Source organism: Hyperolius riggenbachi, chromosome 7, assembly GCF_040937935.1.
Source record: "Hyperolius riggenbachi isolate aHypRig1 chromosome 7, aHypRig1.pri, whole genome shotgun sequence".
Classification (NCBI taxonomy): Eukaryota; Metazoa; Chordata; class Amphibia; order Anura; family Hyperoliidae; genus Hyperolius; species Hyperolius riggenbachi.
In genome coordinates, this window is record NC_090652.1 from 226,680,630 (window position 1) to 226,696,772 (window position 16,143).

Genomic DNA, 16,143 nt, shown 5'->3' on the forward strand with positions numbered 1-16,143 from the left:
CTGAAGGGTAAGTTCCTACCCCCAATTTACTACAATTTAAAATTCTTAACTGACTGTAATGTAAAATATAAGGACTTTTCATTTTTCACTTCAGATTCCCTATAAATCGGGAAGATGACTGCAATATACATTATTATGATTGACAGTACGTTTAGTACTAGTGAGTCTGACATAGTGTTGTCCGGATCATGAACGATTCGGATCTTTGATCCGAATCTATTTTATGAGTCGATCATCCGAATCATCACAATGAGTGATTCGGATCGCAAAAGGGGCGGGGCCAGAAGCGACACGTCCCCTCTCAGCGGGCAGCGGGGTCCTGGAAGCAGAGCTGAGATTAGAGATGGGAAGTTCGGATCTTTTCAATGATCCGGATGATTCGAATCGGATCATTGAAGAGATCCGGATCTTTGATCCGAATCTCGGATCATTTTACTACCGGAAGCATTCGGGGGTGAAATGAACAGCAGGACCGGTCTGTGGACAGGAGAAGGAGAGGGGGGTGGACACAGAGAAGGGGAGAAGATGGACAGAGGGCAGGGAGTGGACAGAGAAGGGAGGAGGGACGAGCAGAGAGCAGAAATGTTTGTGCACACAATACCCACATGCTGAAGTCATATGCTTTACATATATTTCACCTATATGTTCATCTGTACACTTTGAAAGAAAAGGTCGCACAGTGAAAGAAAGCATTCCCAGAAGATAAGTGCAGCTGTTTAGTGCCGAGTGCAGGAGGATTATATTGCCTTTCAATCACACTGTCTGCAAAGTTACTGAGCTGTGCTGAGCCAAAAGCTTCCAATGTGTTCACTGTGCAGCACTACGGAACAGCCAGCCTATAATGAGCAGCACATTGCAGCCAGTATGTGTGCTCTACACATATCTGGCAGTGGCACCCATGTCCCCTCTCTCTCATCTACCTGTCTCCCTGCAAGGCTGCCTCCCATCCAACAGAGCGATCCCTGCTACCAGGACCCCACTGCCCGCTGAGAGGGGGCGTGTCGCTCCTGGCCCCGCCCCTTTTGCGATCCGAATCGTTCATTTTGATGATTCGGATGATCGACTCATAAAATAGATTCGGATCAAAGATCCGAATCGTTCATGATCCGGACAACACTAGCTGAGATGGATCGCTCTGTTGGATGGGAGCCAGCCTTGCAGGGACAGGTAGAGGGGACATGGGTGCCACTGCCAGATATGTGTAGACTAGAGCACACATACTGGCTATAACGTGCTGCTCATTACAGGCTGTCTGTTCTGTAGTTGTGCACAGTGAACACATTGGAAGCTTTTGGCTCAGCACAGCTCAGTAACTTTGCAGGCACTGTGATTGCAGGGCAAAATGATCCTCCTCCACTCGGCACTAAACAGCTGCACTTATCTTCTGGGAATGCTTTCCTTCACTGTGCGACGTTTGCATGGAAAGTACACAGATGAGCATATAGGTGAAATACATGTAAAGCATATGATTGCAGCATGTGGGTATTGTGTGCACAAACATTTCTGCTCTCTGCTCGTCCCTCTTCCCTTCTCTGTCCACTCCCTGCCCTCTGTCCATCTTCTCCCCTTCTCTCTGTGTGTCCACCCCCTCCCCTTCTCCTGTCCACAGCAGGGAAAGACCTGTCCTGCTAGTCATCTCACCCCGAATGCTTCGGTAGTAAAATGATCCGAGATTCGGATCAAAGATCCGGATCTTTTCAATGATCCGATTCAAATCATCCGGATCATTGAAAAGATCCGAACTTCCCATCTCTAGTCTGACAGCTAGATTACAGAACCACAATGTCCACTTGTCCAGACTCAGGCAGCGCTATGTGGAAGTAGACAACGCCTGTGTAATGACACACATTCACAGTCTTGCTATGACGTTCTTTTGCTATGACGTTTCTTTATCAATGTGTTTCCCTTCCTCCTCCTTCAGGAGGAAGTAAAAGCTGCGCGCGTTCCAATAATGCGTTCCACGGTCCTATCCAATCAGCGCCCAGTCCTCTTCAGCCAATCTACAGGCGAGGCTGCTAGCTTGTCCTAACTCGGAAGCGGAAGGCGGGCAGGGCTGAGCAGGACGCAGGCCCCGGGGGCCCGTGGTGAAGATGCCAGTTGCCGTGATGGCGGAAAACCCGGTGTCTTATCAGCGGCTGCTAGAGCAGTGCGAGGAGCAGGAGCTGGAGGTACTACGCTAGTCTGTGCGGGGGAAGGGGGGCGCCTCTGTGTGCTGCAGCCATAGCCAGGCAGGGGGGATGATGGGAAAGCAGCTGCACTGTGGGGAAGTGCTGGGAACACGACAAGACGTTTTGTGGATATTTAGTTTCTTAGAATGGAATAAACAATGAGCAAAGTTCATGCAGCCATACAATCAAAATAGGTTCTCTGCTTGTGTGACTACAGAACTATTACTATACATTCATACAGTGTTACTGACTGTTGTAGAAATGTAATGTATATAATGCACCATAGTGCCATATAGTAGAATGTAGTAAATTATTCAAGACACCAAAGTCTACATTAAAGATTCTGGTGTACTTGCTGTGTATTGTTATATGGTGCAGTCCTCCCACTGATGTCACAGCATAGGCTATGAAGAATTCTCCTCCCTGAGCATTCTGGAAGTCCAGGGGCTTGATTCACAAAAGGGTGCTAACTTACTTAGCACACCTAAAAGCCCCTTAGCACGCCTAAAGCCCTTTAGGATGTGCAAAGTTTTGTGCGCCAAGTTAGCGTGCGCAAAGTTAAGCGGTGCATGTGAAACGTTGCACCGGGTGCGACTAAAATGGCGCACTGGGCCCCCCTAAAACAAAACGTTGCACAGTGCGACATTTTGGGCACACCCGGTGCGACGTTGTAGGCGCAGCGCTAAACTTGGCACGTGATCAATAAAAGCTTTGGGTGTACTAACTGCTTAGCACCCTAGTTAGCACGCCCAAAGCTTTTAGGCGTGCTGAGTTAGCACTCTTGTGAATCGAGCCTCAAGTATTTTTTTTTTCTACTGGCTTCGGAACACTGAGTAAACATTCTACAGGGATGCACCTGACAGCATTAAAGGTGTTATCACGTGTGACAGAATTTTAAATCAGGAAGGGAAAGGACAGTGGGCAAAGCCTGACTAAATAATTTAGAAAGTGATGTTAAAAAAAAAAAAAAAAAATCTGTGCACATAATGTTATCAGAGAGAGGTGTGCCTGTGATGGGAGAAACAGCTCAGGAAACATAGGTTTATTTATCCATGCATTTAATTAAGGTAGCCATACACTGGTCGATTTGCCATCAGATTCGACCAACAGATAGATCCCTCTCTGATCGAATCTGATATAGCATAGCAAGATGGCGCCGCACCGGTGGCCACAGGGCTCCGGCCTCTTCTTTTCTTTACTATCTCTTTTCTCTCCCTGGTCCCCCCTGGTCTACAGGGGAGGATGCGGAGACACGGGAGAGGACACGCGGAGACTTGGGCTGGTTCGGGGCACCCGGTCTCGGATGCTGGCTGCGGGCCGACTGCTGATCAGCTGTTCGGGACCTCGTGCTTGCCCCACCTTCAGCACTGCCTGGCTCTTGCCGCGATCCAGCCCTGCCCACCACCGTGCAAGGGAGCCATCACTGCTGGCTGCCACATCGCCTTTCGACCAGCAAGATAGGAGGAACGACCCGCAGGATCCCACGTGGTGCAGCCGCGGCTCTGCTGCCAGGGCAACCAGACGCAGCCTAGGAAATGCAGCTGCTCTGCGACGATCCGAGGACCCAGGGACTGCCTGTCCCACACTGGTGTAGGTTCTCCACTGCCAGGGAGATGAGACGCCGCCAAGGACATGTGGCTACCCTGCCATGTACTGAGGGCCACTACACCCCGGAGAGGCCATCACAGAAACATGCGGGGCCTCTCCAACGCTGCGATGCGGATGGTATGTACACCACCACTCACCCGGCTCCCTGTTCTGCTCCTTATGGCCACTGAGAACCAAGGCCGCGGCCGCTCCACCACTGCAGCCCGTAGGGTATGTGCGCCTCCGCTCACCCCAATTCCTCTCCTGCTTCATGCATGCCACTGGAACAAGCCAGGCCCTGCTCCCCACTACCGAGCCTTAAAGTCACCAGCAGCACAGTGCAGCTCTAGAGTACCCATCTGCTCTTATCCACCAGGCCACCAAGACCAGCCTACACAGCAGCCCTGGATCCCCGTAAGGCTTAGTTCCAGTCACCAGAGGACCAGCTCCAGGACAAGTGGTCATCAGTCAGCCCGCCGCACCACCAGCTGCTTTGAGGGCTCCAGCCATCCCACGGGTCCATGTCCTCCAGCACGCTTCAGCGGCCAGAAGCACGGGGTCCCATCTGCCTACATCCACCATAGATCACTGCACATCAACTGGACTGAGGGCCGGATACAGGGGTGTTTTTTTAATCTGCAGCCCCATGGACTCTGCCTCTGTCTCTCTCTTCTTGCCTTGGTCTTCTCTTCGTCTCTCTTAGCTATCCTTTCTCTTTCTCTCTTCCTCTATCCACTCTTTCCAGGACACACTGCGGAGCATCTGGAACTGCTGTGGAGCGAGCGAGCGCCATCGATGGTTGGCAGGCTGCTCCCCTCACATAGCACTCCAGATTTCCCCACGCGTCCTTCACTACAGTTATAGGTGACGCATGTGTATATATAGGTATATGCTTACTTGTACTACTGTACCTGATTGTATGTGTTGAATTTGCATGCATGTGTTTGTAGCATCTCCGACCCTGTATGAGCCAAAAATAATTCCGGGTACAACCCCCGTTGTACTTGGCAAAATAAATTTGATTCTGATCAGAGAGGGATCGTATGGCTGCCTTTACTGCAAACAGATTGTGAATAGATTTCAGCCTTAAGTCGATTCACCATCTGCTGAGCTGCCGCCTTCCAACCAGCCCCCCCCCCCCCCCCCCGCATACATTACCTGAAGCCTGGTCCCGGGCATCTTCTCCACATCACGGCATCCGCGTATAACTTTCTGTCACTCCAGTGACAGCGGAAGTTCAAATAGAGCGCCCTCTATTTGTACTTCTGCTGTCACTGCAGTGACACAGGAAGTTATGCACGGATGCCGTGATGCGGAGAAGATGCCAGCCGGGAGGTGATGCGGAGAAGATGCTGTGAGCCAGCTTCAGGTAATTGTTTACCTGCGTCGATCGTACGCCGCTAGCGATGCGCTCCCTACCCGCGGGCGATCAACGGTAATTTCCCGCACGGAGCGATCGACGGGACCGATCTATTTCGGGAAGAAATCAATCGAAGTTTAGCGTGAACGATTTGACAGCAGATTTGATCCCAGTGATCGAATCTGCTGTTGATCGGCGGTTAATCGGCCTAGTGTATGGCCAGCTTTAGTGTCCCAGCTTGAGATACACTTATCTCTCCCCATCTGAGCCAGGAACATACAGGGACACTACTCTACACAGATCAAGTGCAGCAGCAGCTGTGCTTGTCTTTGGTTTTACAGGAATAAGTAAAAGTAATTGTGCCTGTGTGTATATGTCTGCAGATTTTTTTTCGTAATATAGATATGTCCCTGCATACATTATTTGATGGAGAACTTTACACACAGTGACACTGACCAGAAGCAAATGGTGGCCATCTTGGATTTTAGACAGGATAAAAATGAAAAATTAAAGGGAATGTCCAAGCAAAATAAAAAAAATGAGTTTCACTTACCTGGGGCTTCTACCAGCCCCAGGCAGCCATCCTGTGCCCTCGTAGTCACTCACTGCTGCTCCAGTCCCCCGCTGGCAGCTTGCCGACCTCGGAGGTCGGCTGGCCGCATTGCGTACATTTTTACGCATTCCCGCTAGTGCAGGAACATTAACACATACCTTTTTACGCATGACTGGATCAATGCGTAAAATTTTACGCATTGAACCAGTAACGCGTAAAAAGTATGTGTTAATGTTCCTGCACTAGCGGGAATGCGTAAAAATGTACGCAATACATCCCGCCGACCTCCGAGGTCGGCAAGCTGCCAGCGGGGGACTGGAGCAGCAGTGAGGGACTACGAGGGCACAGGATGGCTGCCTGGGGCTGGTAGAAGCCCCAGGTAAGTGAAACTCATTTTTTTATTTTGCTTGAACCTTCCCTTTAAGAATGAAATGAGCACAGAAGAGGAGCAAAAATTACAGGAATAGCCTGTATTTGGCATACACTTTTGGGGGTTATGTTTATTTGAAAGGTACCTTTTTAAAGGTTCATTGTCATCTGGTATGAGGAGAGGATCATTGGGTCACCCTGCACCTCCTACACACCAACCGTTTGCAGTGTAGGGCGTATAAGATACTGAACGACCCCTCACACCCCGGCAGGTGCTACTTTAACCGCTTCCCCTCTGGCGGCCGCCTCAGGACCATTTTCCCCAGAACCACCAGGCACAGGAACTCTTTCTTCCCCCAGGCGGTCCTTCTCTTGAACTCACTCACCCTCCCATATGTAAGCCCCTGGGGACACTAGTCAGCCTCTGTGCCCTGTTTCTGCAATGTTATCACCACTCTGCTTGTCTGGATGTCTGTATACTGCTCCTTAGTCTCATGCCGTGTAACCATGAGCAATTCTGGGTGTGACCTGGTCACGCTTAGGGAATAAAGTTTTTCTGATTCATCTCTGGTTTCCTTTAAGTTTTCATCTCTTTAAATTTAAAATGAAAAACAAAAAAAAAAATTTCCTGATCCATGCAGTTGCATAATTGCCACTATAGTCTCCCTCTGAAATACCAGGTAGTGGCTATAGTTTCCCTTTGGAATACCAGGTAGTGGCTATAGTTTCCCTTTGGAATACCAGGTAGTGGCTTTCACCCCCTGTGGGCTTGGCATTCTGTGCTATTCCCTCTCCCTTAGTCCTGTATTGAGGCATAGAGCCTGTCAGTTCTTACCAAACTGCCCCCATAAAGTCATAGGAACATTGCATTGTGAGCTTGACTTCCAGTGCATACTGGAGACACAGTATGGAAGTCTGCTGCCACACATGCTCTTTTGCATTTTGTGGCAACTACTCTTTTATTTCAGTATGCAACTATGGTCTTTCAGAAACTAACCGTAAATTTGTAGTAGTGTTATTTGTAGATTTAGCCACAGTACTATTTGTACTTAATAATTAGCAGCATAGAGCAAGAGGCTTTGTTACTCAAATTCAGCACCTAGTCTAATCCACTGACTTTGCATCAAACTTCAACACACCTACCTCCTGATTAAATGCTGTGAAATGCTTGTGTTTCGTATAGAGAAAGTTGGCAAGCTGAAATATTTGCCATGAAACCTTGTATCTGAACAAAGAATTATCCTGACGGTATTGAGTTTTTGTCACAGATGTATGTAGAATTTCCCTTGAGTGGTATACAGTATCAGTAGTCTAAGTGCTTCCACTTTGCTTTATGTTGAATCCCTTAAAGGGAATGTCCAAGCAAAATAAAAAAAAATGAGTTTCACTTACCTGGGGCTTCTACCAGCCCCATGCAGCCATCCTGTGCCCTCGTAGTCATTCACTGCTGCTCCAGTCCCCCGCTGGCAGCTTGCCGACCTCGGAGGTCGGCGGGACGCATTGCGTACATTTTTACGCATTCCCGCTAGTGCAGGAACATTAACACATACATTTTTACGCATTACTGGCTCAATGCGTAAAAATTTACGCATTAAACCAGTAACGCATAAAAATGTATGTTAATGTTCCTGGATTAGCAGGAATGCGTAAAAATGTACGCAATGCGTCCCGCCGACCTCCGAGGTCGGCAAGCTGCCAGCGGGGGACTGGAGCAGCAGTGAATGACTACGAGGGCACAGGATGGCTGCATGGGGCTGGTAGAAGCCCCAGGTAAGTGAAACTCATTTTTTTATTTTGCTTGAACCTTCCCTTTAATGTACCTGTACATATTGCTCCAGAAAAAACATCAAATAGGACAGCAGACTGAATGCACATTACACCTAATTTACCTAAACTTCCTGTTTACTCGTTCTGGCCTCTGTGTGCCTGGGTTTCACTCCAGCATGTAAACACAAGCAGGTTCTCTAATTCCAGTGGGTTCTTTTAAAGAAGATCTGTGATGAATTTCTAGCACATTAAAATAAACATATTGTTTCCCCTGTTATTACCCCTCTTAATCCCACCTATTTACGCAGCTCGCCGCTGCCAATGAATAACTTAAATCACTACTATTCACCCTACCTCTCAAGCCCGCTGTCTGGGTGTCACCCTGGACTCCGCACTCTCCTTCACTCCCCACATCCAAAACCTCACAAAGTCCTGCAACTTCCACCTTCGTAACATCTGTAAGATTCGCCCTTTCCTGACCCCTGCCACCACCAAACTCCTCATCCATGCCCTCATAATTTCCCGCCTCGACTACTGCAATGCCCTTCTGTCTGGACTCCCTAAGACCCGAATAGCCCCACTGCAGTCCATCATGAATGCGGCTGCCAGAATTATCCACTCCTCCCATCGCTCCACCAGGGCGGCTCCCCTCCGTTAATCCCTCCACTGGCTTCCTATCCAGTCCAGAATCAGATTCAAGATATTGTGTCTGACCTACAAATCCATCCACAAAACCTGTCCAACCTACATTTCTGATCTTACTCAGAGATACACACCAAGCCGCTCACTCCGCTCCTCCAATGAACTTCGCCTGACGGTCCCCCGCATCACCCAGTCCCATGCACGCCTCCAAGATTTCTCAAGAGCCGCTCCGACACTATGGAACTCCCTACCTCCACCCATTAGGGCAGCCCCCTCCTTCAACACCTTCAAGAAGGCCCTCAAAACTCACCTTTTCACTCTTGCCTACCACCCCTCACAATTGCTCTAAACCCACAGCCGAACTCTGGTCCCCTACCTCTCGTGTCCCTACCTCTCCCTCTAGATTGTAAGCCTTTGGGCAGGGTCCTCACTCCTTTTGTGTCCTACCTGATCATGCACCTCTATTGCTGTGCACCCATGCTATGCATTTGAGTGAACCTAACTTGCCTAACTCCATGCTCCCATCCAGTGACTGACTAAGCATTACCTTGTACTCATACTGTGCTGTGTGATCTGGTTTTCTTGTATTCCTGTATTGTCATATTGCTGTTTGTCACCCCTAAATATTGTCTGTAACCTAAATTAATGTCCAGCGCTGCGTAATATGTTGGCGCTTTATAAATACAACAAATAAAATAATAAAATATAACTTTTAATCCTTTTCTCCAAGATGGCCACGATGGCAATTGACTCCGGAAGTGCTTCCGAGTCATCGCTTTCTACCCAGTCTCCCTGTTTATATGTGTGTGCATGTGTATATAGATCCACTTACTAAATAAGTAGTGCAGAAGGTGCAGTGGGCAGATGAGGATGAGAAGAAAACTCTGTACCTTACTATCTCCTTTACAGAGATGAGCTGTGCTGAGCTAAAGCAACAAGAGGCAGCTTTCCCCCCTGCTGTCAGTCTCACAGAAGAGAGGCAGACCTTCCCCCTGCTCTCTGGGGCATGCACCAAGGTCAGTGATGACTCATAGGAAGATGTGCAGCAGGGGGAGGGAGAGGCAGATAGCAGGGAGGAACAGCTGCTGTATTGTCTGGCTCTTCTTGTAGTACAATATTCGTCTAACTAGACAAATAATTAGAAAGGAGCAGTAGAGAGACAGCACAGCTGTTTCCACACAAGACGGGAGAAAACTCATTTAAATTGCTTTTTTAAAAAAGGGTCACAGAACCCCTTTAAGGTCCTCTTACTGTAGTTACATAGTTATTTGGGTTGAAAAAAGACATGTCTATCAAGTTCAACCAGAAAACTAAGTACAACAGCAAGATACAACAATAGTATTAGGCGCTCCGATCTATTGTTCAATTGTGTGTACCCTCAGATAGGGGAGCCTCATGTGGTTAAACTAATCTCCAAACAACCACAAACTACCATCAAGTCTTCATATCACACTATACTTTATTGAAATAGCAATACAAACCCCCCCAATATCCCCCATAAAACCATGAGCCTACAGTGATTCTCAGCCTAAACATACACAGCCGGCTGTGTCAAACATGCTTCTCAATCATCCTGTGTCCCCACACACCAATTTCTTTATACTCCCGGGAGTGTCTCTCCTGTTAGTTCAGACTAATGGTATAAAGTGTGTCCATACAGGAATTCTTTGGTCCAGATTGCTTAGCTGCCAGTATAAGTCCTTATCCTGATATCGACAGCTCCAAGGAAATGCTCCACTTCTACTGTATAATTAATCAGGCATTAGTCTTAGCTAACAGGAGAGACACTCCCGGGAGTATAAAGACATTGGTGTGTGTGGACACAGGATGATTGAGAAGCATGTGTGACACAGCCGGCTGTGTATGTTTAGGCTGAGAATCACTGTAGGCTCACGGTTTTATGGGGGATATTGGGGGGTTTTGTATTGCTATTTCAATAAAGTATAGTGTGATATGAAGACTTGATGGTAGTTTGTGGTTGTTTTACGTACAACAGCAGCCTGCGCCCTCACATATCCCTGTTGTTCCAGAGGAAGGTGAAAAACCCTTACAAGGCATGGTCCAATTAGCCCCAAAAGGGAAATACATTTCCCCAACTCCAGATGGCAATCACATAAAATCCTTGGATTGATACCACAGGGCATTACCTAGTAATTATAGCCATGGATGTCTTTCAATGCAAGGAAAGCATCTAAGCCCCCTTTAAATGCAGATATAGAATTTGCCATAACTTTCTGTGGCAATGCATTCCACATCTTAGTCACTCTTACTGTAAAGACTGGTGTGGTCCAATTTGAAAGAATCGCAATGCACCAGAGCTGTGGAAAAAAAATAACATAACTTCCGGTGCTCTAGGATTACTGCGGAGGTTGCACAGTAACGCACTGCAGATACTACATTACTCGGAGCACTTACGTCGTGTCGCCGGCAGTGTGTCATGCTCCATTGCCTGTAATGGCCATTGTGACAAGCTGTGGTAGGAGAGAGTACCATGATGTGATTTGTTAAAGGACCCTGAATAATAGATCTACTGGGCTTTACTACGCAAGCACCACCTCCTTTAGCTGGTTCTATAAAGTGGATGTGAAGCAGAGTACCAGCAGATGTAGGAATAAACACACGTACACATCCCGGGTAGCGAGAACCATTTACAGTTTCATTGCACATTAGGGAAGGAATGGATAACTGACCTTTACTTGTAAGGGAAGATTCCATCCCCTACAGTTTTAATATAAACACTTCTACTGTACATAAAACCCACACATTTTATCTGTCTATTTGTTCTGGTTATTACAAGATTCATTAATTATGTCCCTAGTACAAAGTATGGTGACAATATAGTATTTGGAAATAAAGGTGTATTTTTCTATGGTGGGTTTCTTTTCCACTATTTTCACGTTCAACGCGCACAGCGGCAGCAGCACTGTCTGACGTTAAGAGGCTCTAGCAGGACGTTTTTATAAGACAGCTTGTCATTAAGTGGTTAAAATGCATTTTGTGCAAAGGTGTGAAAATATTATCCGTGAGAAAGTTCAGGAGAAAATGTGAATTGCATATGGGCCAATATGTTTCTTGGGTATCTCCCGGTTTAACAGGTCAATTTTTAAAACTATTTAAATTGTGCGTGGGTGTTCATCTTATTCAGAGTGCTGTGTAAGTGAATAGGTAACCAGAAGTAAAATACTTATCACAGGAAGTGTTCAAAGGTTTGTTTGGTTTTTCACCTCTTCTGGCTCCTCTGCCTGCTGGTTAGTCAGCATGTTATCTTGGGACATAAACTAAATACAACAGTGTGTGAAAGAATACATTACTTGTGCTTTAGTGGTGCTCTGCAAGAGAATGTCCATTGAGATATTTGCTTTTATCGTGGCTTTCACATTCAGGGTAATGAAAGTTAATTGGTCTGTAGCTGCCATGGGATTCAGCATATCTACTATTTGCACCTGGTTTCAAGTGAATCCGAACAGAAATGTAACATGAGATAAACATGGGTACATATAAATAGTATGAAGCCCAATTACAACTTGCCTGTGTTTACTTCTTATTTTACGATTGCAATGTTAAAGTCAGTGCTTTGTGTATACAAATGAGGCAGTGGAACAGCAGTTGAATTAAGTCCTGGTTCCACGGAAAAGTCAACAGAACCATAAAGTGACTTGGATCGGCACGGTAGGCTACTGATCCCCGGCCCTGGTCCCACTCTTTAAAGCGGCCCAGCATGGCCCCTGGGAAACGTGCTCGCCTCCACCACCATGGCACATAATACGCTGCAGGCAAATCATGGGACCGGAGTTCAAGTGCCGCAGCACAGGGTCTTCTATGCCTGTTTCCCCTACACAAGCAGAGGCGGCCTGATCTTTGCTACTACTCCAGCCACCATGGGAACATGGCCGCTCCTCCACTGCGACCACAGAAGGCCTGATGCCGCCACCCCACAGCACTCTGCTCCCAGGGCAGCCACAGAAGAGGAGATGCCGGGTGCCCCCCACAAATTGCCGCTAGGCTGCAAGCTGGGGGCTGAATTCTGAGTGCAGCCATGGGATCCACCAGCCACACCACCAACCAGCTGGACAGCAGAACTCTCTGAACTCTGTCTCTCTCTGGCCAACAATTCTTCTTCTCATTCTCTCTCTCTTTTATTCCTGTCTTCTCTCTTTTCTCTCCTTCTTTATGTACTGTCGGACATTACGGGGGCTTCCAAGTTGCTACAGAGTAGTGAGCGCCGCCATGGAGGCAGGCAGCTCCGCTCACACAGCACTGGGACCCCTCTAGTTTTTGCTGCTATGTATTTGCCTACTCTTGAAATACTACGCAGCGTGTGTTATGCCATTTAAGTGTATACTTACTGCATGTCTGATACTGTACCGTACCATCACCGACCCTGTATGTGCCAAAAATAATTCCGGGTACAACGCCCGTTGTACTTGGCGAAATAAAACTATTCTGATTCTGAAAATACTTTTATCCGGTTGTGTAAACCATGCTGATAGAAAGCTCTGAAGGTCATTATTTCTTTGTTAGTTAGTAGTTGAATAAAACAGGTTTTATATCACACCTATATGGCTACTGTAAACATTTAACAGTTATTTATTTATTGTATTTATAAAGCGCCAACATATTATGCAGCGCTGGACATTAGTTTAGGTTACAGACAATATTTAGGGGTGACATACAGCAAAATGACAATACAGGAATACAATAAAACCAGATCACACACCATAGTATGAGTACTAGGTAATGCTTAGTCACTGGAGGGGAGCATGGAGATTAGGCAAGTTAGGTTCACTCAAATGCATAGCATGGGTTTACAGTAATGGAGGTGCATGATCAGGTAGGACACAAAAAACCACTTACAATGAAAATATACAATTAATTATCTATTGTTTGTTCATTGCAGCTTTTCTTCAAATTTACTTATAAATGTACATGGAAAAACCTTGTGACTATTTGCATTTTTGTGCAAAAGTATGTTTTAGACTACGTAGAGTTATTTCAGAGTTTGGTCAATAGGATTGAACACATGGTTCTTCTTATTTTATGGGCTGCATAATTTTTTAGGGTTTTTCTCTGTTTACAATATTAAAATAAGTTTATCATGTAAGTTGCTTATAACTGTTTTGATTTCTTTGTTTAGTCCCCAGGAGGCATTGCTACCCCTCACGTCTACAGCCAGCTACTAGCTTTGTATCTCTTGCACAATGACATGTAAGTGGCTAAGCTATTTCTACTTGTTATTTGGCTGTACGGTTTGTGGCACTGACATTTTTCACTTTGATTTTTATTTTATTTTTTATTCAGGAACAATGCTCGTTATTTGTGGAAAAGAATCCCACCTGCTATTAAATCTGTAAGTATTATTTTTTTGTGTATCAGACAGGTTATCTAGAATTTCAGATCCACAAAGTTTCCCTCTGGCTGTATCATTAGAGATTCCATCTGAGAATGTAATAAAATTGTGGTGTTAAAGGAAACTTACCTGGGGCTTCTACCAGCCCCTGAGACCTTGGGCAAGTCTCCCTAACACTGCTACTGCCTATAGAGCGCGTCCTAGTGGCTGCAGCTCTGGCGCTTTGAGTCCGCCAGGAGAAAAGCGCTATATAAGTGTTTGTCTTTGTCTTTTGTCTTTGATTCTACAACGCTCCTGTCACCTGCAGCACCCCTCTTTCTGCTGGATGTGCGTCCCTGATTGGTACTTTTTCAATTGTAGAGTGCTGAAAATTTTACTTTAGCCAAAAGTCAATTTTTTTTTTTTCATGTCTGTAAAGGACAAGGGGAAGAGGGGAGATCACGCACTGAATAGACAATTTGAGAAAAACCGGTTAGCCAACCGTGGAATAATCTCACCTGAGATTCTTGCCGATTAACCTATATGATTCAATTCAAGGACCGCACTCACGTCAAAGGGTATGCTGGTGCCGGGCCCCAAGGCCATAAGTCACAGTAGTCATGAAGGAGTCCGCACACAGACTTCACGGAGCAATTCACATCAATTTATTGTCCCATCACATGTGTGTAGATACATAGTCTGACCTGCATAGGCCGACGATCGTTTCGGGGCCACTCAGGGTCCCCTTTATCAAGGCAGATAGCAGCAAAGACAAATACTTGTATTTGTCTTTGCTGCTATCTGCCTTGATAAAGGGGACCCTGAGTGGCCCCGAAACGATCGTCGGCCTATGCAGGTCAGACTATGTATCTACACACGTGATGGGACAATAAATTGATGTGATTAACCTATATGGGTTGCTCGGCTGAAGAGCTTTTGTCCCACTCAGAACCGGGGACCAGGTATTTTCAGCGATCCTCCTCCACAAGATGTACTGGCACATATGCTCCTCTGTCCACTAAACTTCAGTCCTGGATCAGATGTATTTCCCCTCTTCACAAATGCTACCTACCGCTAGGCCTGAACGATTTTAGGAGAAGATTGAATTGCACGATTTCTGTCAGAAATTGTGATTTCGATTTGATTCTTGATTTTCTTCGATCAAGGTTTAGCATGGGCCTCATCTTGACTTCCTCTGTGCAAAGGAGGCGGGGGTGGAGCTGTGATAAGTCCCAAGCCTAAAGGCGTCATAACTGGCCAAACTGTTGGACAGTAACGGTGTAAAAAAAAACAGAGAAAACCTGGCGCTGTGATCAATGAGTAGTTATAGTTTAAGCATCATATATATTCACACAATCACTGTATAGGACAGTGTGAAAAACAGTCTCTACTGTCATATACCAGAGGTAATGCATAATAAGGTATTGAAGAGTAGTACCACACCTGATGGGTCTGCCGCTCGCCCAGCTGAAGATGTGCTAGACCAGGGGTGTCAAAATCAAATAGACTGGGCCAAAATTAAACCACGTTAAGGGCCAATTAAGACTTGTCAGGGAAGAGGGGATATCATGGCACCTGCCCCTTGTTTCCCCATGCAGCACGTATTCTTATGGGGGGGGGATAAGAGTCATGCCACAGCGGCGGTGGGGACAGTTAATGCTAGGCATAGGGTAAAGGTAAGCCATGGGGGGGAGGTGATTTACGCAGATGCACTCGCTGATGCACTTCTCCAGCTTGCTGCTCTCACTGATGTACACACACACACACACACACACACACACACACACACACACACACACACACACACACACACACACACACACACACACACACACACACACACACACACACACACACACACACTTTTCCAGCACTCACTCTCACTAATATACACACACACACACACTTTTCCAGCACTCACTCTCACTAATATACACACACACACACACTTTTCCAGCACTCACTCTCACTAATACACACACACACACACACACACACACACTCTTTTCTAGCACTCACTCTCACTAATATTTGTAAAGACAAAACAGAGGACACCAAGAGCCCAATAGTGCAATATTGTCTGGTAAGCTCAATATATAATGTAATGTCAAAGGTTCTTATACTCACAAAGGTGGGTTACCATTAGGTAACCACTTGACAGGCATGTGGGGAGTATTAGTACCTGACCCCACTCAGGTATAAAAGTCGCTCTCTGTAGATAGGAAAATGGGGAAAGAACCCCTCCACCAGGGGTGGACTTAATCGTGCTGTAATATGTATAAACAGAGGCGCCAAGCAGAGTAAAACAATGTTCTAAAAATGATAGAGGTAAGTCGAGGTGGACTTACCTCCCTCTGGTAGTGGACATATA

At 46.5% G+C, this 16,143-nt stretch overlaps 1 protein-coding gene across 2 annotated transcripts in view; it reads left to right on the forward strand.

Annotated features, from left to right (window-relative positions):
* Window positions 1–1,983: 1,983 nt before the first annotated feature.
* The window catches only part of COPS8 (COP9 signalosome subunit 8), a 36,781-nt gene continuing 22,621 nt past the window's right edge, over window positions 1,984–16,143 (forward strand). The window contains exons 1-3 of one of the 2 annotated variants that reach the window (XM_068245331.1): window positions 1,984–2,168; window positions 13,581–13,651; window positions 13,745–13,793. In XM_068245331.1, the coding sequence (XP_068101432.1) occupies window positions 2,091–2,168; window positions 13,581–13,651; window positions 13,745–13,793 (198 nt within the window). In that variant the 5' untranslated portion in view covers window positions 1,984–2,090. The remainder of the gene's footprint in view (window positions 2,169–13,580; window positions 13,652–13,744; window positions 13,794–16,143) is intronic. The other variant, XM_068245330.1, reaches the window with a different exon arrangement.